Genomic DNA, 24,801 nt, shown 5'->3' with positions numbered 1-24,801 from the left:
GGCTTACCTTGGTCTTGAAGAGTTTTGATGAGACTGCAGCCCGAGGACCAAACAGTAAGTCTTTGTCCAAGGGAGAGTCTACAAGTATAGATTTGAAATCTACAAGGATAAGCTGAAGCCATGCATATCTGCAAATAACTGATTCAGTGGAGGCTGAGCAGAAGAAGTACCCACAGCATCATAACTCTGCTGTAAGAGGGTCCAGGCTAACTTTGTTTAAGGAATGCATGACAGAGATCTGGTCATTTGAGTCTGGTAGTTAATTGCCCTAAAGGTTAAGAGTAGCAGACGTGCAAATCTTTCTGAATCTATCCGCAGCTCTACTATCTTTGTCCATAGGTAGGGCATTAGCACTGGGCAGAAACTTAGAGGGTTTACACAGAGAGAGATACTGCAGAGGGAGGGAGGTTAGCTACTGAATTCTTTTAATAAGTATTTTAGGTCATTATGCACCTTGTAAAATTTGTCTGGTCTTTTAGGAGCTGGTGGTTGAGAATCGGGTACAAAAGAGGTTGACTGAAAGAGAGGCCAGAAGAGGCTGGAGAAAGGACAGGGGTACCTATTACCAAAAGAATGTAATACCTCTTATGAACATCTTAAATTTGAGTGAATTTCCATTCAAAGTGTTTCATCATGTTCTGGACAGTCCCTCCCAAAGGAAGCTTCCTTAATAGGGGAATCAGGAGACAGGAATCTTCATCAGAAGAAATTTGTCCTGGAGAACGCAGATGAGAGGAATAGTCTAGTGGATGGTCAGAACTGTAGCCAAAGAGGAAGAAGAAACCAAAGGAGGTTTTTGAGAAGTAGCCTTTTGTGAAGATCCAAAGGAGGGAGATTTCAAAGACATAATAGCTTTGAACAACCCCTGTGAGAAATGTATCCACTCCTTTTCATTAGCTGCTGAGGGAGAGACTACATGCTTAGTCTTCTGCTTTTTCTTTTTAGGCATATCTGCCCGGATGAGACAAGGAGGTTCGGAACCCAGTCTAACTTCTATTAAAAGAGCCTAGAATATCTTCTCTAACAAAAATTGAGGGACACCGTGAGGTCCCTTGGAAATGACTAGTTGCAGTTAATCAGAATTATAAAGCAGTCAGCAAAGGCCTCAGGAACCATATCAGCTTCTAATGGAAGCCTCTAAAGTAGCAGGCAACTGAGAGGTAACCTAGCTTACCAATGGTTCTGGAACCTCAGTGGGCGAACTAGAGTCTGAAACATTGGACTTGAGATAAATTTTAGACCGGTTTAATTTTTTCTTTGGTGGAAGAGATATGTCGAAGGATGCAGATTTGGCCATCTTGGATTAGGCGACATACTTAAGACACAGTCTCAAGAAAGTTGTTGAGACAGGAAAGCCTCAACAGAAGTGTTTGGGGAATGAATGACTGACAGACTGAGCAAGATTTGTAATAGTGTTCCAGGCCTAGACAAAAGAGATACTTGGAATGCAAGTCTCTGTACGGAATCTGCCTACAGCACTCTCACTTACCCCTCCTTTAGGGCATCTAATAACATTCAACAAAATAGCACAAGTAAAAAAGAAAGTTCCCCTACATGGCACTTACCTGGATAAATTATCGAACCCAAGGTACCAATAACCAAACACCGATCAGTGTTCAAGCTAGCAATGAGATAGTCTGAGGATCTATGCTCATACTTCTGTCTATATATTCCAATGCATGAAATGAGGTCATGTGTCAGCTGTTTGACCTAGAGAAGGTAAAGCTCTGGTACCCCAGCTGGACATTAGCAGTGACAACTCATATATCTGATTTAAGTCAGGACTTTGTACAAACTGTTGAACAGAATGATTTAGAGCACTCAAGCCTCCATGAGTGAGTCAACTACATGTAGACTAACAAGAAATGACAATTACCATAATTACCATAATGTTGCATCTGTGTTGTTCATTTTCACTTTTCCTCATCATATGGGTTCAGAATAGACACTCTGATCCGACTAGGCCACTACTCTCGTGGCCACCAACAAATTCTCAAGCTCCCTTCCTACCCATAATGCACTATGCATAACTTCCCTCAGATCTTAGTTACAGCTTGAAAGGAGAGAAAGTGCATATAAAAGAATTGCCATAACTGGTTCAACACATGGGACATGTGGTCTCCCTAAAGTCTCATTCCTCGAAGTCATCTGTGAGAAATGGAGGGGGATGGAGGATGGGGAGCTGAAGAATGAAAATGGACAACACAGATGGAACGTTATGGTAAGACCATAACTTCTTTATCTGCTGATGTCAATTTTCTTTTCCTCCTCAACATACAGGACAGAGTCCTCAGCTACCTAAATTCCTGGATGGACTCTAAAGATATTCCTGAGAATGGTTGAGACAAAGACCGCTCTTCCCCTCAAGACCAGATTCAGTTTGTAATGAGTGATAAAGACATGAGGATTTGACCAAGTAGCAGCCACACAAATATCCATGAATATTCTAGACTGGAATACAGTGGAAGTAGCCATAGATCTAGTTAAATGAGCCTTTAATGGTTTTGGTTGGGAGAGATTCAATATAGTGTAGAAAATGAGATGCAATTTTTTTAACCATCTGGCTATACCTGCCTTCATGACTGATTCGCCCAAAGGAAACAAAGAGCTGGTCTGTTCTTCTGAATTTGTTTTGTTCTATTCAAGTAAAAATGCAATTTCCTATGAGCATCTGGTAAGTGCAGCAAACACTCTCCTTTATTTGTAAAGTTTGGGAAGAATACTGGCAGGTTAATAGTTTGGTTAATGCTGGATTTTGACACCACCTTAGGTAGGAAGAAGGAAGCACTGGTACACAATGTGAACCTGCCCTTGTGGAAAATGAAAAATGGCTCTTTAGAAGATAATGCTTGAAGTTCTGAAACTCTTCAAGTAAATGTAATTGCAACTAAAAAGATAGACTTCCAGGTCAAGAATTTTAGATCACATTTAGCTGCAGGTTCAAAAGAAGACTGTGTCAAGGCTTGCAGTACCAAATTTAAATCCCATGGTGGTATGGGATCTTTGTAAGGTCTAAGTAGAAGAGTACCTTTAAAAAATGCTTTGCATAGTTCAGAGGAAGCTGGGGAAGAATTCTGAAACCCCACATGGAAATTTGAAATGTCTGCAAGTTGGACTTGCATAGTCGAGGAGCTAGCACCCTCATTAAATAAACTCACTTAAAATTCAAGAACAGAATGCATCAGGACTGAGAAGGGTAGTGCAGAATCAGGTAGAACCTAACAAATAAATCTTCTCCATTTACTTTAGAGTTTCCTTGTAGAGGGTTTACAGGAACATAACAGAATGAAATGGACAGGTGAAAACAGCATAGGTTGCCTGGATATCAATGAAATTAGAGAAACCACACAGTCAGTTTGAGATTTAAGATGTCTGGGTGAATCACACCTGTCTGGTTAGACAGGTCCGGAGTCAGACTCTGAATCCAAGGTGGGTACAGAAGATGAGGCCAAATGAAGGGGAATCAAAATTATCGAGGCTAGTAAGGTGCAATGAAGATGACTTTGCTCTTTAACTGGCTGCTTTCTGGAGGAATTTGGTAAAGAAGGAGTCTGGGGGATAAGTATATAGAAGACTGGGGGGGGGGTTGTGGAGTACAGCATCCTTCCATGCCTACCCCAGAGGGGGATTACAGCAAAGAAGCTGCTGCACTTGTTCAGGGTGGATGCAATGAGACTGCAACAAGGCTGGCCCACTCACTTTGTTGCTGAGAGACCACTCGTGAGGTAGTTTGTCTGCTATCACGCTGGGCTTCCCCAGAATATGCATTGCAACGAGAAAGCAGCTGGAAGAAATCACCTATTGCCACACCCTCAGGGAGACACAGGGGATAAGATCTGGTTGCTCCTTATTTATGTACCAAACTACCAACATGTTGTTCGTTAGTTCGTTGTTCCAATTTGCTCCGAGATGCAGAGCGTTTTGGAATGCTTGCAATGCCAAAAGCACCGCTCTCCTTTCCAGAACATTGATATGCAAGTCAGCTTCCTTCTTGGGGGACTAAGTGCCTTGGGATGGTCTTCTCCAGAAAATGCTCCCCACCACTACCCAATCTGGGAAGCATCCACGGTCACTATGGCCTTGGGCAGGGGAAGAATGAAAGGAAGGCCTAGCAACAGTTGCTGTGAATGTATCCACCAGAAAAGATAAGAATAACTCAGGTATGCAAAAGTTATCTTCATTGACATAGGCCAAGAGAGAAATGACCATTGAGTTTGTAGCATCCATTGCAGAATTCTCATGTGATATCTTGCTAATGGAGCTAAGACTATTGCCACTGACATTAATCCCAGGACTTGCGCAATCAACTGGGCTGAAATGTTAGTACTGCAAATTACTTTGTTGACCCGATTTCTTATTGTTTGCACTCTCGAAAGGGGAAGAGATGCTACCATAAATTCTGTGTTGAACAATGCTTCTAATGTCTGGGTCAGTTGTGACATGTTGTGATTGGATGATTATTCCAAGATTTAAATAAGTCTGTAACACTTTGTCTCGAATTTCCACCAGTTGATGCCTGTGGCCAGGGCAGAAATGAGCCAATTGTCCAAATATGGAAACACATGGAATACCTGCAAGTCTCAAGTGAGCTGTGATTAGTGCCATAGACTTGGTGAACACCCTGGGGGCTGGGGTGAGGCCAAAGGGCAGTGCTTTGAACTGGTAATGACTGGCTCCAAGCTGGAACCGTAAGTACCTTCTGGATTGTTTGCTCAATTCTGTGACAGTATACATCCTGAAGGTCTACTGAGCACATCTAGCCATCCTTGCTGAGAAAGGGCAAAATGGACTGAACCATGACCATCCGGAATCTGGTATGCCGAACAGATTTGTTCAACACACCGAGATCTAAAATTGGTCTCCAATCCTCTGTTTTCTTTGGCACTAAAGAATCTTGAGTAAGTTCCAGATTCTATTTGGTCTGGAGAGACCTCTTAGATGACACTCTTCTAGCAGCTTTTGAATTTCCAGTGTTGCTGCTTTCCTCTGATTCAGTGGAGCAACAGGGGTTTTCTTGGGTAACAGGGATGGAAGGGAAAAGGGAATAATATAACCTCTGGAAATTATTCTCTGCACCCAAGTATCCTTTGTTAATTTTAGCAAAGCTTCCTGGTGCACAGACAAGTCACTGCCTTCCTCTAGAGTCAATTGGGCATCAAGCCTCCTTTCAGCAGCACTGATAGGGTCTATCAGTAAAGGTATCTCTAGACCCTCAGCTATGCGGGCCTCCCCTACTATGGAGGCATCTTCTACCAAGATTGCTCCACCCCCCCTTCTGTCTCGGAGGGAACTACCTACACATGTATCCAGGAAAGGACCCCAGGACTTCCTGAACCACATTTTTCGACCTTCCTGTTGATTTCTGGAAAAGGTTCGTTAAGGGGTTGAAAATGTATGCCTGCAGCAGATAGGGTCTTTCCTTCCTTCTCACACCTGGAGAATATGTCTTTTACTGTAGGACCAAAGACAAAAGATGAAAAAGGGCTACGCAAAATCACAAAAGTGCATCCAGGCAAGTCTCCTGATGAAAATGCTTGAACCCACAGACCTTGAGGTGCCTTCTGCATCATGTGAGATGAACCTCATGGACAAATCTGTATCGTGTGAGATGAACTTCATGGACAAATGCCCCCTGCAGTATTGGTCCCTGAAAGGGAGTTTGAAAGTTCCTTTAAGTCCCTTTGCAATCTCGTGAAATGCGCCAAATAGTTCAGCAACCAAACAGCATGCCACAAAAGCATACACACACTTCCCCAAATCTGTCTAGTGCCCTACAAACATGGCATCAACCAGTACTCCCTTACTCCAATGTTCTCCTCCTACCAATGGAGCTGGAATCCTGTCTGGTCTCTTGGGGATCAGCTCAATCATATCAGGTTCCTTCCACACTCACTGAGAAATCAAATCAATTAGTTCATCAGCGGGTGGAGTGACCCAGGAGGTAGACGGGCCAGTCCCGAAAGCTTCCAGAAATGCTGACTTTTCAGGGATTGGGTATTGGACAGGCCAAACACCCTTCTGTTTTAAGATCTCAAGGATATCTCCAAGCAACACATTATCGAGTGGTGGCCTGGGAGACCCTTCCCCCTCAAAGTCAGTCTCCACGGTGATGGACTCTTGGGGGAGTCCAAGTGCTTCCTCCTGCACATTCTCTTCCTGGGGACTTCTTCAGTGGGATGATCCGGAGAAGTATCTGAAGAGACGACAATGCCTGGCAGGGTGGTCTGGAAGCTCAGCACTGGCTGTCCCAGTGGTGTAGAATGCTGAGGATCACAGTACAAAGTCAGCAGAGATGTCGAGGATGGAGCTAAGGGGAAGGACCTGCCTGAGCAGAGAAAACCCTCTTCCCAACCTTGAAGGCAGAATGCTCTAGAGAGAAGGAAGTTAATGGAGCTGAGAAAACGGGTTTCTGGCCTGCCAGCTCCCTCCACTCCGCCATCTACCAGAGGTGGAAGCCAGAGTTGACCTGTCCAATGCCAAAGCTCCAAGAGGAAGAGAGGCTCTGAAAACCTCTGAGTTGATCCAATCCCCTCAGATCCAACTTGGAAGCTCTGGCTTTGGAGTATCATCCAGATCCGAGGAAGTCAGAGCCGGTGCACTCAGAGTAACAGTCGGATCTGAAGGCAATGTTCTCTTTGGATCCAACACAGAAGGGTCCAGAACTCTCGGATCAGAGGACTCTACCACCACAGGTTGGGTCAGAGGAGGAGGTGTTGTCATTGGAGTAGTCGTCTGAAGGTGTTCCTGAGTATCCTGGACAGTCTCGGATCCAAGGTAGGTGAGTACACAGGACGAGGTAATGGGTTAGGATCCAGGGAATTCGGATCTGTAGCACATTCTTTCAGACTGGTGGAAGGACTCATCAGATATCTCATTGGATCACAGGATGGTCGGATCCCAGGAGATACTGCATTCAATTTTTTCTTTTCCCTCAGTTCAGATGACGTTGAAGCCATAGAATCTGAAGACCTGGACCTTTCTGGAGGGTCCTTGGATTTTGGTTTTGAAGACTGAACTCCAGCGATGGCCTGAGAAAAAGTAGTCTGCAATAAACCTTTCAATATTAATTTATTTCTTCCTTCTGTTAAGGCTCTTGGGTTGACGCTACTATAAATATTACATTCCATCTAGATGTTAAGCCCCTAAGCAATACACAAAGAGAGGGCATCTGAACATTGCATTCTGTACCCACATTTTTTAAAGCCCTTACCTGAGATCATTAAAGGAGAAACTATACAAGCAGATAGCACAGAAAGGTTAAAAAATTATCAAGCTACAATATCCAAACAGCAATTACTGACAGGTTATCAATGTTAAGCAGAAGAAAAGCTAGCAAAAAAGGTAAATTAACAAAACACTTTTTTTCTATAAATACCTTTATCAGGAGAGAACTAACGAGGGTAAGGAAAGGCCTACCAGCAATCGTACCGAGAATAAGTGTGTAAGTAAAGAAGGGTGCAAAAAATCCGAACAGTATACAAAAATAGCAATTGGAAAAGATTTACCAAATAGTAGTAATTACAGGTAAAATTGTCAAGGAATAGCATTTATCTACACAAGCTCGCTCCAGAGCTGAAATCAACCATGTCTGGTCACAAAAGCAGCAAACGAAATCTGGAGGAGGTTAGGTATAGTGCATTATGGGTAGGAAAGGAGTAAGAGTTTGTTGGTGCCCACAAGCTAGAGTAACAGCAGAGTTGGATCAGAGTCTGATCCGAACCCATACGTTGAGGAACAAATGAAAACTGACATCAGATACAGGATTGCCGTTTCCACAAATTCAAAATTCCAGACATTAGTCTGTAATGTTTGAAGTCCTGCTCTTTAACAAATGATGTATGCAGTAATTCTATCTTTCCTAATGGCTTCATTAAATCAGATTTTTTTCCCTGTAACAATTTTGTTCAGGAAGTCTACTGTTTTTCTTTGCATTTTCTAAACAGCCCAAAAATTAATACCCTGCATTAGAAAACTACTTATGATCTTCAATATCAGACTCCCTATATACACTTTTCTTTATGCATTTTACAAATACTTTAAATTGTCAATGTTTAAGTTTTCCCCATAACAGCTGACAGAATTCAATGAAATCACTGAAACCACTACTACTGATATATACTCGCTGACAAAAGAACAAAACAGTTTGTTTACCAGCATCCAGTTTCACGAAATAAACTGGCTTCTCGATAATGAGGTCACACCTTCCATCTTTAATGGGATGAAAGTTCAGTTGAGAATATGTCTGAAGCTCTGCAAACCTGAAAGGTAAATTTGAGTGGCAGTAAGACAAATGTACAAATAGCTAATAAGTCCAGTGCAAACTAATTAATTTCACACTTTTCAAAATGCTAGCAACAACACAAACTCATAGTTTGATCAACTCTAACATTTATTAAAATGTATTCAAAGTTCTCTCTCCATAACCAAATTTAAAATCTAAGTTGCTCTAAATATTCATTCATTTTTTTTTCTGTAATACTCATTTTAACCACTTTAGGATCACAGGAAAGCCAAAGCCTATCCCAGCACTCAATGGGCACAAAACAGAAAATAATTCTGCACAGCACACTAGGCTATGGAAGGATACACACATATACACAAATAGATACTTAAACAGTCACTCAGACATGAAATGTACACTCTGCATGCTCTTTGTGAAGTCAGTAGAAAGAGCAACAGACAAAAATTCACACTGGCACAAAAGAGACATGGAGACTCCTCATAAAAGGCAACCTAGATGAGAATCAGTGTGGCCCAGAATTCAAGAATTTCTTCCCCACTCAACAGGAAATGTGATCAGCCCACACCCCTTTACTCCCCACCTTCCTGCCTGCTTCCCCCACTGCTGAGGCTAATAACCAAACTCCATTCACCCAGGTCAAAGTCAGGGCTCCAACCCTCTGCTTCACAGAACCAGGCTAAGAATACTACATTATGTGGCCCTTGAGACAAGCAAAACTCTGTTTTTGTGAAGGTTTAACAGTAATTTTGTCCCAAGGCCCTGTAACATTTGCAATAAAAGAGAAAAGCTTGGCAATATTATACAACCAACCATATAATTAGGACAGTTCCACCAGACATGTAATCCAACAGCCTTTATGGCAACTACTGTAATTTTTTTCAATAATTAGACCAGCCCCATTTTGTTTTCTCGAGTCCCATAACCTCTATAAATTTTTTTTTCTGAATAACTATTTCTGAGGGATTTAAGCAGGTATTTAAGACTATACTTGCATAAATGTGGGAAGATCCATTTGATGGAAACTCTTAATACCAAACATGCAGAAGGTAAAAGCTATTCATGTGGTGTGGGTCAAATGCAATCCACAAAAAACAGACAGAACTTTGTCAAAAAATACAAAGCAGCATCATTTTGGAAGTTTGCAAACAAAATGGACAACCTAGAAATTCTGACTTTTAACATGCCAGTGGTCCACTCAATTTGTGAACTGGCAGAACTACAGACATTCCTTTAAAGTCATCTTCAGATGACAGAAATCTCTCATACCAATGTATTGCCTTTTCACGTTATTGCTCTAAACTACCCCAGAGAAAATTCTATGGTGACGTTTTTGATTATTACTGAAGATTAGAGAAAGTACAGTTGTGTACACTTACCATAAATGTAGATGTTAGAGTGTATTCACTGTTGCAGTCATCACCTGTGGGTTATCCCTGCTGTGGTAGCCCTCGGTCGGCCCGAATGCCAGAGTCAATGTTTTTGTGCGCAGGCTGCCATTGCCTTGTAGTCTAATGTCAGGTAGTCATTGCTATAAAGCAAGGCACCCAATTTCATTACATCAGTTTTTCTTGCCCTAACCAGTCAGAAGCATAAGAGAAAAGAAAGAAGTGGTCCTGGTGGATAAAAGCCACCTACGGAAGCTTATGTCCCCCAGGAGAAGATGTTAAATGGGGGATGGAAACAGACTGCAACAATAAATACACGAACATCTACATTTATGGTAAGTGCACACAACTGTACTATGTTCTTCATGTTTCACTGTTGCAGTCATCACCTGTGGGAGGATTCCCAAAGCTGAGGAAAGGGACAGAAGGACATGTTGAGTCCTAGGTATGGGACAGGAGGCTCAGCAGAACTGCAGAGGCAAACTCTGCCCTAGAGGTGAAGGTGGTAATGTTTTGTAAAGGTATGGACAGAGGTCCAGGTGGCCACTTCCAAGATGTCCCTGGTGGGTACTCCTCTGAGGAAGGCAGTGGAAGTGGAGATTGCCCTAGTGGAGTGGGTACAGATAGACTTAGTGATGGGTTTCCCGTGTAGTCTGTAGCAAAAATGGATACAGTGTGAAATCCATTTGGAAATGGTTTGTTTGGAGATGGGCTTCCCATCTGCCCCTGGGGCAAAGCTTACAAGTAGTTGGTCAGTTTTTCTGAATGGCTTAGTACAGACAGTATCTGAGCTGCCTGTGTACATCTAGTGAGTGTAGGATCCTTTCCCCCTTGTTTTGAGGGTTGGGAAATAAGGTGGGAAGGTGTATCGCCTGGTCAAGGGTCACATCAGATACCACCTTGGGCATAAAGGAGAGGAGAGGTTAGGCCTCAGGGAGACCCTGTCGTCATGGAAAATGATGAATGGCTCAACTGCCATGAGTGCTTGAAGTTCCGAGACCCTCCTGGCTGAGGTGATAACTAGTAGGAAGGCAGTCTTCCAAGAGAGGTATTTCAATTCTGCAGAAGCAGCAGGTTCGAAAGGAGGTAAGGTTAGTTTTTCTAAAAAACATAATTCAGGTCCCAAGGTGGCGTGGAAGCCCCTCTGGGAGGCCTGATATTAGAAGCCCCTCTGAGGAATTGCTTAATCAAAGGATGAGAGAAGATGGGTAGGTCTGAATGATAATGGGCTGAAATGACTGAGGCATGAATTTTAATAGAGGAGAAAGAGACCACTATTGAGCAACTCCGATAGGTAATCCAGGATGAGAGGGATGGAAGGTTGGGAGGTACTGCCCCCTTTAGACTGTTTCCAGGAGCAGAATCTTTTCCATTTTCCTGCATATGATTTTATTGTGCTGGGCCTTCTGGCCTCTGTGATGATGTCTATGACCTGGTTTGCTTAACAGGGACTCCTTGTTAGTTTCTAATGAATAAGCCATGCTGAAAGGTTAAGAGTCTGTAGGGTCTGGGTGCAGTACCTTTCTCCCCTCCTGGGTCAAGAGGTCTGACTTCAGGGGAAGCAGATTGGGAGGCTGTAAGGTCAGGCTGCGTAACAGGGGGTAGCAATGCCGTTTGGGCCAGTCTGGAGCAATGAAGATGGCCCTTGATCTCTCCTCTCTTATTTTGATCAGAACCTTGGGAATAAGGGGCAGAGGAGGATATGCATACACAAAGAGTGAGTTCCAGGGGAAGGTTAAGGCATCGACCTTCCACACTAGGAGGTAGAACTCCCTAGTGCAGAACCTTTGCAGCTGGTGGTTGAGGTGAGAGGCAAAGAGATCCACTTCTGGGGTCCCCCACTCCTGCGTTACTTGCAGAAAGATTTGTCTGTGGAGCTGCCATTTGTCAAGTCAAGTTTCTGCTTACGTGATCTGCCAGGGTGGTGTTGACCCCTGGTAGATATTGGGCAATTAAGTGTAGTCCCATGGAGGTGGCTGTAAGCCAGAGACTCATGGCTAACCTGCACAGGGGGTAAGAGTGGGTGCCACACTGCTTGTTGATGTACCACATCACTGTGGTGGTGTCTGTTTTTATAAGGAGGAACCCCAGCCTGAGAGGGGGTTGGAAGGAAGTCAGAGCATTTTGCACTGCCATCATTTCTTTCTGACTGATGTGCAAGTGGAGTTGCTGGGCATTCGAAAAGCCTTGGGTACACCTGCCTGCCAGGTGAGCACCCACGCAATGTCTGAGGCATCGGTGGTGATGGTCTGGCCGGAAGGGCAGTGGATGAAGGGAAGACCCTTGTTGATGGCACAGGCCTCTGCCTACCAGAGAAATCCAGCCCTTATACATGGGATCAGAAGGAGTATGGTCTCTAGGGACTGAGAGTGCGGACACCAAAGGTTCTTTAAGTACCACTGAAGTTCTCATGTTAAGCCTGGTGAGGGTGATAAGAAGGATGCAAGATGTCATGTATCCCAGTGCTTGCAGACACTTTCTTGCAGTGAGGTGGCTTCTGGAAGCGAGCTGGGTGAAGTAGAGAGGCAGGAAGCTCTGCTTTTCTGGGGATAGGAAGGCCATTTGGGATGCTGTGTCTAGCACAGCTCCCAGGAAAATAATTTTTCTGGTGAGGTTTTGTTTCGATTTGTTCTCGTTGATGGTGAACCCTAGGGAAGCAAGGACAGATTTGACAAACAGAAGGTCCTGCAGCAACCTTTCTTTGCACACTGCCTGAATGAGGCAGTCGTCCAGGTAAGGATAAATCTGTATATTTCTGTCTGCAGAATGATATAGCCGGGGTCAATCTAGTGTCACAAACCAGGCATTTTTTGTTTGCATAGGCAGGAGTTGCTGCAAAGTTAGTATTTTGAATCTGGGGACCACCAAGGAGGTGGTCAGTTTGGATAGATCCAGGATGGAGCGCCAAGTGCCCTCTTTTCTGGGAAAAAGGAATAGTCTCGAGTAAAAACCTTTTCCTGTTTGATCTGGAGGGACAGGTTCTACTGCCCCCTGGGATATTAAAATTTGGACCTGTTACAATGCCTCTATCCCATGGTTTGGGGGGAGGTATGGGTATCCTCTTGGAACTGGGAGTTCGCTGAAAAAGAATCTGTATCCCTGAGAAATGATTTCTAAGACCCATTGGTCCTTGGTTATAGAAACCCAATTGTCTTTGAAGAGGGTGAGCCCTCCTACTAGTTTTTGATGAGTGAAGGGGAGGGCAGAGGGTGGAGGGAAAGTCATTGCGAGCGCTGCCACAAAAGCTTGGCTTAGAACTCCCTGCTTTAGAGATGGAAGTGGCCCATTGTTTGCTTCTTTGCTGGCCCTGGGATAGAGGCCTGGTTGGCCTGTCCCTGCGGGGCTTACCTTGGCCCTGTCTAGTGGGTGCAAGGAAGGCCTAGTGCTTAGAAGGAAAGTTCCTGCTGAATCTGGGAGGTTGTACTTGAAAGAAATCTTTTACTGTTTGCATATATTTTGCTTCATCTTCCATCTTTTTAAGCACTTCTGCTTTTTCCCCCAAACAGGCGCTCCTTGTCTAGGGATGCATCAACAAGTTTAGACTTGACATGATCAGGGTGAGGTTGTTCTTTCCGCCATGCAGGTCTCCTAATAACAAATTATGTCACTGCTGCCCTGCTAGAGACTTCTAGGGCATCATATCCACATTGTAATGAGTGTTTGGCCACAGGACCAGCAGAGTGTATCACTTCTGCCAGCTCGTTTGAGTTGGCACAGTCAGGAGAGGAAGCAATCTTCTGTTTTAATTGTTCCAAAGTGTGTTGTTGATATTTTAACACATGGAACGGACAATTGAGTGCTCTGATAGCCAAGGTTACAGAGGTGTATACTTTTTTACCCCATCTGTCCAGAGCTCTGGAGTGTCTGTCAGAAGGAAGAGGATTCTTGGCAGAACTAGTCTTAGCTCCTTTGGGTCCCTGTGTAATGACCTCAGGGACTGCAGTAGGATTCCTGCACAGGTATTTGTGAGAATCCAGTACCCTGTAGTACCTGTCAGGTTTACTTGGAGCAGGAGGCAGGGCATCAAGGGCCAAGCTGGATTCATGAAAAACATCATCCACCACTTCCAGAATAGGCGGGTCGGCCAGGGGTCTGTATTGGGGCAGGTCCAGAAACTCTCCAACTCTTTTCTTAGACTGTGGGAAGTGTTGCGATTCTCACTGGAAAGGTTCCCTGAGGGAATGAAGGGTTTCCCCAAAGGAGAGGTCCTCTGGAGGAGAAGTAGAAGGGATGGACTCCTCTGCATCTGAATCCTCAAACAGTTAAGGGATGTTGTTCCTCTTCAAAAGCAAAATAATCAGAATCCTCAGACTCTTGGTCTGTCAATTTCTGGAGAAGGATGCCTTTTCCTTTTAGGAATGGGTGCCTGAGTGCCTCGGATGAGGGGAGAGGAGATCCTCTGCCATTTTAAGCATTTGAGTTTGGGGTGGGGCAGCAGTAGCAAGATGGTGGCTAGAAGCAGATTTCCTACGAGAGGCCTGAGAGAATCTGTTGGGACTCTGAGAAGCGGTAGTCAGACGCGAAGATGTCGTTTTTTTGTCTCAAATCAGTAGTGCAAAAGGCTTCCTTGGAAGCCGGTGCCTGCGTCGCGGCTCTGGACCCAACCAAGTCAGAGACAGCAAAAGGATCAGAAGATGAAGTAGATTTATGCGGCATACGAAAGGGTCTCGGCAGAGGCCTGCAGAGATAGCGAGTTGGGCATCAGGGGCTATGAAAGCACCTCACTGAATTCTGGAGAACTGATGACTTGCTTAGCGGTAGCGTCGTCAGAAGGCTTAGTCTTGTGTGGCCTGTCTCTAGCTTTACGTTTTTTTGGAATATTACGTTTTTTCGGAATATCCACAGATTGCTGGCTGACTAACGCCATATCAGAATTAGAGGATGGAACACGGAAATAACTGTCTACAAAAAGAGCTCTACAGCGAATGGTTCTCGCATTAGAGAGGGCACAGAACCAGCAAAGAGGGATGTCGTGGTCTGGGCCTAAACAAGTGATGCAGTAAAAATGAAAGTCTTGGTGTGGGATCTGCTTTCCACAGGTGAGACTATTGTTAACTTTTTCGGATATCGGTTAGAGCAAGAAAAAAGGGTCCCCAATGGGGAACTTAACTTTTGATATTTTCATCTGAAATTCAACCTCTGGTAGCGACCAACCGGCACTCGTGCAAACTGCTTCTGCTACAGGCTCCACAGCAAGCAAGACTGATATAATGACGTCGGCTGTCTTGCTTTATAGCACTGATGACCTGACGTCAGTCTACAAGCAACGGCAGCTGGCGCACAAAAGCACTGACTCTGGTATTCGGGCTGACCGAGGGCTACCATGGCAGAGATAACCAACAGGTGATGACTGCAACAGTGAAACACTAAGAACATCTGGGTCCTATGAAGTAGTGACACAAATAACTTCATACAAAAAAGGAAAGGTGCAAGTACACTATACTTCTTAAACATTCAAAATAATGGGTGCTTCTAAACAGTATGGCATTCAAAAATAATTAGACTACTTTTGAGATGAACATTACAGTTCCAGTTTTTAAAGCCCCCTTTATTAGCAGGTACAAGCAAGAGTCTGCTAGGATAAGCAGGGTTGGGAGGCTACTCTACTTCCATATCAATTTTCTCAAATATTCTTACAAAATTAAGATGGAGAGGGCATTTTTATTGAGGAAAATGTTAATCTTAAGAAAGCAGATTCTTCCTAAATAGGAAAAATGTAAACAATCCCATTCCTGAGCCATATCATGAGTTTATTATAGGTAGCTGAAACCTGAATGTCCCGTGAATGAACATGGCTAGAGGGTTCCTGCAGACTTACAAACTTAAGGTTTGAAACAGTCTAAAAAAAGCTACGATAGTGCCACCTTAATTTTAGTAGGCTTCACTATATACTCAATGATGTACTGGATTTATCTGGCCATTGAAAAAAATGTGAGATATAAATTAGAAACTTATGACAGCGCAAATAAGTCACCTCTGCAGAACAATAATTTGACATCATATCTTTAATCAAAATGGGATGAATCTGAGAAGCATTCTGAATAGCATCAGGCATAGAGTTCAGAGCCGAAAGGGGCAGCACTACTGTACTCCTCTATTTTATACCTTTATTCACAAATTCAATGCACTAACATGTATGGGGTAGTATTAAAGAGTACTAAAATAATATGCACAGAGTTAGTAAGGTTCAATATTTTGATTAGGTGTAATAAACATCAACCACAGCAAAAGCTTTAAATGCATCAACTGAGTAGAAGTCTAAATCAGTTCTGCAATATTGTCGATTTTAAATGTATAGTAGTATGAACTTGAAAATTTGGTGAACTGTGGATATTTCTCAGGAATCGATCTGAACTGACATGGGTGAACTACAAAGTGGAGATATTAATAGGTACCCATTTACAAGCCCAGTCATGTTTAAGAAAGCAATAGGCAGACCCAGTACAACCTGGTGCAAGTTGCTATACACAAAGCCAACCACTCAAGTCTATATTGGGAATTTTTCGTATGAGATTATTCATCTGGAAAGAGGAATGAGACAAGTTTGCCACTAATCACCCACTATTTCCTCAGGCTGTCTCACCGGTTGAAGTTTACTTGGAGAGATAATGCATGCCTATAGAATTACTCACGGGTGTCTTCAATTGGTTATCACTACATGGTTCGCTGAGGACTGTGTAAAATGGGTTACATCAACACATAAATGAACTGTTAAGGGCACTAGAAAATGCACAGCAGGTCATGGGTCAAGGTGAACAAAGCTAAGACAGGTCATTTTCCTCTTACAAAAAAGAATATTACTAACATACCATGTAAAATCTTTACGTAACACACATATCTAGGTCCTCTGAAGGCCACATCAATAGAGGAGGTGCTATGTTAAAATGTTCAGGTGCTTTAGATTGAACTTGGTGAAATGGTGGGGCAGTGGAAGAATGTGCATGCCCTTCCTTAATCTGCAATTGTGCAGAATGTGCGTTTTCCCTAAAGTGTTATTTATACAAGAACCCAACCCCAGGCCACTTTTTTTCCTCACAGATTAAGAAAGTCCAAGGAATAACTGGTTTGGTATGGAGTGGGAAAACGCCAGGATTAATCAAAAATGGTCATTTAAATCAATGGAAGAGGGAGGGTTGGGTCTTCCATACCTTGATGGGTATGAATTAGCATCTGCTGGCTGTTTTTTTTTTTTTTTTTTTTTTCCTTAGGGCAAAACAACTAGACAATAACACATGCATTGACTGAGGTATGGCTTACACAATGTGACTAGTACAAACTCTTGGCCACTACTTCATTTAAAATTTGGGATCCTGAGGGTGGATTAGATCTGTGGTTCAATGCCTGGGACGATAACAGAAATGGAAGGTCAAGGGTGGGTTGTTTTTCACTATGTTTATGACCTGATCCACAGGGTTGCCACCTTTTCAAATGGCCAAAGTGGGACATTTTTGGGACAAACATCAGATTTTACAGACCGACACATACCCACGGTCAGTACAAAGGATAGAACTTAACTTGTTTTGCCTAAATAAAAGCTTATTCTTGTAGCATTTTAGTTGCTTATTCTGTTTCTTATAACATTTAGGTATTTTAGATACAGAATAACTGTTTTATGCAACTGTTACATAAAATATAGGAAATAATTTTGTCCTAAAATATCAGGACATTTGCCATTTTTAAATTTTTTTGTCAGGACACAACTGCCCAAAGAGGGACTGTCCCTCGCAAAGTGGGACAGGTGGTAACCCTAGATCCACTAATTCAAACAGAGGGTCTATACATTGGCCAGAATTGAGCTAAGTGGGGGGAGGGGCCTAAAGAATAACACATGGGATGAGAACTCGACAAATCCCTCCCTTTGAAGACAAACAGAAGTTCCCTCGACTCAAAACAACCTGGTGGCAACATTTACAACTGAGACAATAAAAAAAAATTTAACTAACTGATACCAGAGTAAAACCATGGAAAAAACCCCAACAAACTCCACATGGCTAAAAAAGGCACACAAAAAAATTTAATACACAAATATGAGCAAGCACTTTTATCTGTGTAACAAACTTCTACAAATAAACAAATATACTCACAATTAAATAACCCCCTTCTGAATCACACGTCCAACAAATTAGTTTATACATTCAATTAAATGTAAACAATTCTAAAAAAAAAAAAAAAAAAAAAAAAAATCACATTCATATAATTCAAACCTTAACATTAAGTGTATTTTTAAAAACAATTAATAAAAGTCCACATTTAAACTTGGCATTTCTCCAGCTCCTAGCTTTATTGGCTAATAAGTTTTTTGAGCTTCTACAATATTTTTATAATCATCCTCCATATATATGCATGCTTAAATAAAACAGTATTTCCTTGCACTTTTTATATTGTAATAATATTCCTTAATTCTTTTCATAACTTCCTTGTGTTCATTCCTACATAACACAAGGACATGGACACGATTCATTCTGTTGTACAACTGTAATAATCCTTATCATATATAATTTCTCCCTTATGATGTAAAATAAATGATCCTTCCAAAATATACCTAAAAATAGAACAATCGCCACATTTATATTCATCTTTCAGCAGATCTTTCCATCAAAAAGAAAATATAAATAGAAAACTAAAGACTTGACAAAAAAAAACTGTCAGTGAACACTGTGCTGAGATATAAAACCAGACTGAAGCGCATCAAAATAGTCCTGAGATGACAGACAATAAATCTGCATGAACACTTTCTCTACAAGAGGGAGGGGAGAGACTGGGCAATACCTCTCCAGACGTTCTGTATTCAAGGATGTTTTTTTTTATTTGAAGATGCGGTAATCAAAACCTCTGTTAAAATAGTAAAAAAAAAAAAATAGTACCAAAAGGTAGAATGGACAACCTGCAGAACTAGTCTAAGATTTTGCCAACATAGCTGGATCTTACATCAAGCCCATGCTAAGCAGAACGCAAACCGAACCCATTCTCAACCTCTCTGAAATCAACATAGACAAATTTAACACAACTCTGCTGTCTCAATCAAGGAGCTACAGCAGCTCTCATCTGTTGCACATTCTGAGGAAGGAACCCAGGTCCAGTCAACCATGTCCACAAAAAAAACAGTGCATCTTCACATTACAAGTTTTCCAAAAAGCAAGGTATTTAAACCCACCCACTACTTGTTAAAGGTTTGCTGAATGACTTGCTACCACTGGTGATAGGTAAATCTGTATGTTTATACGAGATTTCTCCTTGATAAGCATCATACTGCACAGCAGAACAAAGTGTGTCCTCAAGCAGACTTGTTCTTTGCAATGGAATTCCATCCTTCACTCCACTCTTTACAGTGTCTGGAGCTCATACAGAAATTAAGGCTCATGGGAAGCGACAGAGCTTCTACATACATGACCCACTGCCATGGCATCTAATGCACCAGTTCCAGTGCAAATCAGATTTATCAGCATTCTCCACATTAATGAGCTGGTCATGCATGGGACATGAAATGTCCTTAATTAGGATTCAAAATCAGTATAATTAAGCAGCTCCTTATTGGGTGACATAACTGGTAGAAGCCCATGTATGAAGTAAACCAGACAACAGTCTTATCAAGAGACTGGTCCCACTCCAAAGTCCCAGACTTTTAACATTTGCTTAATAGGAAAGTCTAACGTGGAACGAGCTAATTTTCAGAGGAGGCCCGGGGAGAATAGCTCCAGATGCATGTCTTTGTAATGTGGGAGGAAAGTGGAGCACCCAGAGAAACCCACATGAATGCAGGGAGGACATGCAGACTCCACACAGAAGGTACCCCAGACAAGAAACAAACAGGAGAACCTGTTGTTGTAAGGTGACAACGCAAACCACTGCACCATCTGACCACTTCCAGACCACATCAGAAGTTCAAGTCCAGGGCATACCTAAACTTATGGATAGCAGTGAACAAGCTCTGCTAAAAATGAAAATAAGTATAATTTTGCACTTCTGCTGATTATTTTTACTGCATTTCATAAAAACCCTGTATTGTTACATTTCTCACACACTACTGATTTTCAAAACCAAACTGTTTCCACTGCTGTTGTAGTACTCAATAATATTCTGTCTGTTAGCTTTACAGGATAGTAGAATCTGGACTGTGTGGTTTTTCCCTGCACTTGAACTCTAAAATCAGTATTTTTACATTAAGAGAGTTTTCTAACTGCACTCTTGTTGCAGAAGTGTGTTGTAGCAAATATCCGAACTGGGGCTGCAAGCTGAAAACTTATTGTGTTTTCCTGATTGGTCTGTAGGCCTTGCTGTCATAAAACCTGCTTTTCTGATTTTATATAAGCCCAGTGTTTGTGCTAGACTGCTCTCCAGGCAGCAGTCATTAGCAGTGCCCCAGATGCAAATGACCATCTCTGCAACCTTCCTCAGTCCCCCTGCTGAAGCATCACCAGAAGCATCGGCAGCATTTGCCTTGTTGGATAGCTGCAGTTCCCACTGAGAATAGCAGCCATTCTTCATCTGTATGCAATTTTCCCTGTCCAGTTAAATCTCCCCTCTCTTCTTCCTAGTTAAACCCACAGTGAAAAAAACCCTGAAACCATGGATAGGCACTTTCCTGCTATCCCTGTGGCCAGCCTGGTACACATGAACATCCTGAAGCAATGTAGCAATTGTCTCATGAACACTGACAACCACTTAATCTTGAAACAAACAGTATTTGAGAGATGTAGTAACGCTACGAAAATTGATGCAACTCTCACATGCTGACAAATCAAATGACAAACAGGTTGTCAAGCACATGAACATCATTCCCTCATTAAATAAGGTCTCGACACAAATCCACATATGTAGAGGTACTCAAGTAACTTAACAAAACCTCAGAGGCCTCTCATATGCTGTCTTTAGAAACCACATGCAAACCAACCACTACACAAGAATAGACATCATAGTGTCTCTCCAACAAGCAAGTCCCTAAGGTGACGCACCACACATCCCAAAATCTTTGTCAAAGAATATTCCATCATGAGATACACAGACACCCCCCCTCATCATGTTGGATAAACAGAGGGTTGCAGTCAGTTGCCTGTAAGGAGCCAGGGTTCACCAGATCATGCAGGCACTAACGTCAGTCAACCAGAAGTACCAGTATGGCCAACTCGTACTCCATGTGAATGACCAGAGACATACCTCCATGGACAATATGAAGAGACATGATGGACCTCTCTGAACACGCGTCTCTGGCTGGTACTAGCCTCACAATGAGCAACATTCTACCCTCACTAAGAATGATACCACAACACAAACAGAAAATGACTACTGGCTTAGCTACTGGTGTCATTCCAAGGTGATACACTTGTCAGCCTGGGACGACATGAGCGACTTTGCCAGAGATGGTCTGCACTTATCTCAGCTAGGCTTTCGAACACTAGCCAAGGCATTAGCCATGCCCATAGTGCCTTTTTTAAGCAGTGCCAAAGCAACAGACCTACCAACACTACAAATTCTTCTAATGCCAAATTGAAGGTACTACTGCTCAATCCTAAGAGTCTTAAGAAACTGTACTCCCCAGACAACTCTCCTCATCCAGGAGAAGAATGCAGACATCTGTGCAGATACAGAGACATGGTTCAATGCTGCAGAAAGCACCCCAGCAGTGTGAAGCTACAATGCCTATCACACATTCAGACCACCCAGAAAAAAAAAAGAGGAGGTGTTTCCATTTGCATGAATAACAATCAGACAAAAACGGAGAAAGTACAGTTGTGTACACTTACCATAAATGTAGATGTTAGAGTGCTGTTGCAGTCATCACATTTTGGTTATCTGTTTGCAGTAGCCCTCAGTCGGCCTGATTATCAAAGTCTTGGGTCCTGCGTCGGTTGCTGTCATCTTCCATGACGTCAGGTAGTCAATGGTATAAATCATGCAGCCAACACCATTACATCAGTTTTTCTTGCCCCAGATGGCAGGTGCCCCCATAATGGGAAGCAATTATATATACAAGGTTACACCTCCCACAAAAAAAGCAAATACACCAAAAAGCTTTAAGCATAGTAAACAAGAATAGAGGTATAGCCAATAGAAGTCAGGGGGCTGGAGGGAGGGTAAACTAGGACTGCAACAGTGAATACACTCGAACATCTACATTTATGGTAAGTGTACACAACTATACTAATGTCCTTCATGTTTCACTGTTGCAGTCATCACATTTGGGTAGATTCTCAAAGCTAAGGCTGGGAGGAGGAAATCGGATAGCATTAGGACAAGCTACAAGGTCCTGCAAGACTGTAGTGGCAAAGCCAGCTCTGGATCTAGAAAAAATTGGCAAATGGTAATGCTTGGTGAAGGTATGTACAGAACTCCAGGTAGAAGCTTCTAGGATGTCCCTGGCTGGTAAGTACACCTCTGAGAAAGGCTGTAGAGGTAGATGCAGCCCTGGTTGAATGTGGTCTTATCCCCATGTGGGGTAGGTTTTCCATGGTGCTTATAGCAGAAATTAATGCAATGGCCTATCCATTTAGAAATGGTTTGCTTTTGAAATGGCCTTCCCCTCTGCCCCTGCAGCAAATGCAACCAGCAGCTGTTCAGATTTCCTGAGAGGTTTAGTCCTGTCCAAATAAAATCTAAGTTGTCTGTGCACATCTAAGGAGTGCAGTATTCGTTCCTCTTTGTTCTGTGGATTAGAAAAGAAGGTTGGCAAATGAATGGACTGATTAAGGGCCACACTGGATACCACCTTGGGCATGAAGGAGGGATTGGTCCTGGGGGACACCCTGTCCGCATGAAAAATGATGAAAGGCTCCACTGCCATGAGGGCCTGTAATTCAGACTCTTCTTGCTGAAGTGATGGCTAAAAGGAAGGCTGTTTTCCAAGAAAGGAATTTCAACTCTGCATTTGCAGCTGGCTCAAAAGGAGGTAGAGTGAGTTTTTCCAATACAAAGTTAAGGTCCGAGCCTGGAGTAGGGGCTCTCCTGGGTGGTCTTAAGATTTTGGCCCCTCGGAGGAACTGCTTCAGCAGTGGATGAGAGAAGAGAGGTGGTTCTGTGTTGAAATTAACTGAAATGGCTGAGAGATGAATTTTGGAGGAGGAAAAGGAAAGGCCCCTGTGAAGCATCTCAGTTAAATATTGAAGAATCTGAGGTAAATTGGGCGCTGTTGTGCCCATTCCCAGAGTTTGGTTCCAAGAATAGAATCTTTTCCATTTTTCAGCATAGGATTTTCTAGTACTAGGCCTCCTTGCTTCCAGAATGACTTCCAACACTTGCTTACCGAGGGATGGTAACAGAGATCAGGTAATTAGCCAGGCTGCCAGGTTCAGGGTTTGAAGATGTGGGTGCAGAATCTGGCCCTCCTGCTGGGACAGCAGGGCAGGGGTCTGAGGCAAGTGCCACGGTGCCAGCAGTGACACTGCACAAAAGGGGGTACCGGTGCTGGCGTGGTCAGTCTGGTGCAATCAGAATCATCCTTGGTCTGTCCTGTTTGATCTTTAGTAGTACCTTGGAGAGGAGAGGCAGAGGGGGAAAGGCATAAACCGATAGGTTTTTCCAGGGTGAGGGACAGAGCATCCATTTTCCAAGCTCGTTTGTTGGAGAGTCCTTGTGCAAAATTTTTCCAATTGGTAGCTCGGGGGGCAGGGGGGGACTAACAGGTCTGTATCTGGCCTCCCCCATTTGTTTCTCAACATGCTGAATATCTTTGGTTCCAGTTTCCACTCGTGTGGGTCCATGAGATTTCTGCTTAGTTCATCTGCCAGTGTTATTTAGCTTTCCTGTCAGGAATTGAGCCTGTAGGTGCACTTGGTAGCGCAAGGCTATGTTCCACAGAGCCATGGCTAGTCTTCAGAGAGGGTATGATTGGGTTCTCCCTGCTTGTTTATCTACCACAACAGTGGTGGTGTCTGTCTTTACCATTAATTGCCCTGGAAGAATGTAGTCCTTGAAGGCTGTCAGAGCATTCTGTACAGCTAACATTTCCTTTTGATTGATATGCAGGTGCATTTGACTTGGGTTCCATTTGCCCTGAATGCGCTTCCCTGCCAAGTGAGCCCCCCATGCATAGTCTGATGAGTCTTGTGTTAGGGTTTGGGCAGTAAGGGGTAGAGTGAATGGCAGTCCCTTGTTCTGGTGGCAGGCTTCTGCCCACCAAAGGAACTCTATCTATAGACAAGGTATGACAGGAATCATTGTCTCTAGATCCTGAGAATGTTGACACCATAGGCTTTTTAGATACCACTGTAGTTTCCCCATATGCAGTCTTGCATATGAAATTAGAACGCAGGAAGCCATGAACCCCAGGGCTTGCAGTAATTTTCTTGCAGACAGCTGGGTCTTTGTGGCCAGTAGTTTGAAGTAGACTGTCAAATAAACTTGATGAAAAGTGAATAAAACCAATAAATCTTCAAAAATAGGAGCAAAGCAGGAACCACTTGTGTATATCCTTGGATTTTTATTCAACCAAAAGTAGATAAGCGAAAACAAACCACAAAAAGGTACACGCCAAGAAAAACTGCATTAACGCTCTTAAACCACTGCGTTTTCGTTTACCAGATGCACTTCATCAGATAAAAGCCTCTATCTACCCAGTCCTTTTATACCCAGCAGTCTAATTTCCAACACACTCAATATTCTGATGAAACCAAACAAACTGTCAAATAAACTTGTTTCTCTGGCGTGAGGAAAACCATTTGGAAAGTTGTGTTCAAGCTTGCTCCCAAGAATACAACTTGTTGGCAGGGTACAATATGTGATTTCTTTTCGTTTATAGTGTACCCTAAAGATGTTCTGTACAAACACCAGATGATTCCATAGTATGCCTTGGATTTCTGCCTGAATTATACAATCGTCCAGGTATGGATATATTTGGATATTTCTTTGCCTGCAAAATGCAATGACTGGAGCTAGGCACTTTGTGAATACCCTGGGAGCAGTAGATAAGCCAAAGGGCAGTGCAGAGAACTTATAGTGCATGTAGCCTGCTTTGAAGCGTAGGTATCTTCAGCAAAATTCCCTTATTGGGATGTACAGGTAGGCTTCCTTTAAATCCAGTGTTGCCAACCAGGCATCCTTGCCTAGCATAGTAAGCAGCTGGTGAAGAGTTAGCATCTTGAATTTTGGGATCACCAAAAATGTGTTTAGGATAGAGGGGTCCAGGATAGGACACCAGGAGTGGTCTTTTCTGGGCACCAGGAAAAGTCTAGAGTAGAAACC

At 43.0% G+C, this 24,801-nt stretch overlaps 1 protein-coding gene across 3 annotated transcripts in view; it reads right to left on the bottom strand.

Annotated features, from left to right (window-relative positions):
• Positions 1 to 24,801, bottom strand: part of EOGT (EGF domain specific O-linked N-acetylglucosamine transferase) — an 859,464-nt gene that overhangs the window by 324,314 nt on the left and 510,349 nt on the right. For all 3 annotated transcript variants that reach the window (XM_044077905.1, XM_044077906.1, XM_044077907.1), the window contains exon 7: positions 8,152 to 8,258. In XM_044077905.1, the coding sequence (XP_043933840.1) occupies positions 8,152 to 8,258 (107 nt within the window). The remainder of the gene's footprint in view (positions 1 to 8,151; positions 8,259 to 24,801) is intronic.

This window comes from Protopterus annectens, chromosome 7.part0 (genome assembly GCF_019279795.1).
Source record: "Protopterus annectens isolate FY-2018-M chromosome 7.part0, PAN1.0, whole genome shotgun sequence".
NCBI classification, from domain to species: Eukaryota; Metazoa; Chordata; order Ceratodontiformes; family Protopteridae; genus Protopterus; species Protopterus annectens.
Note: the sequence above shows the minus strand (reverse complement) of the source record. Positions and strands in the feature narration are given on the sequence as shown.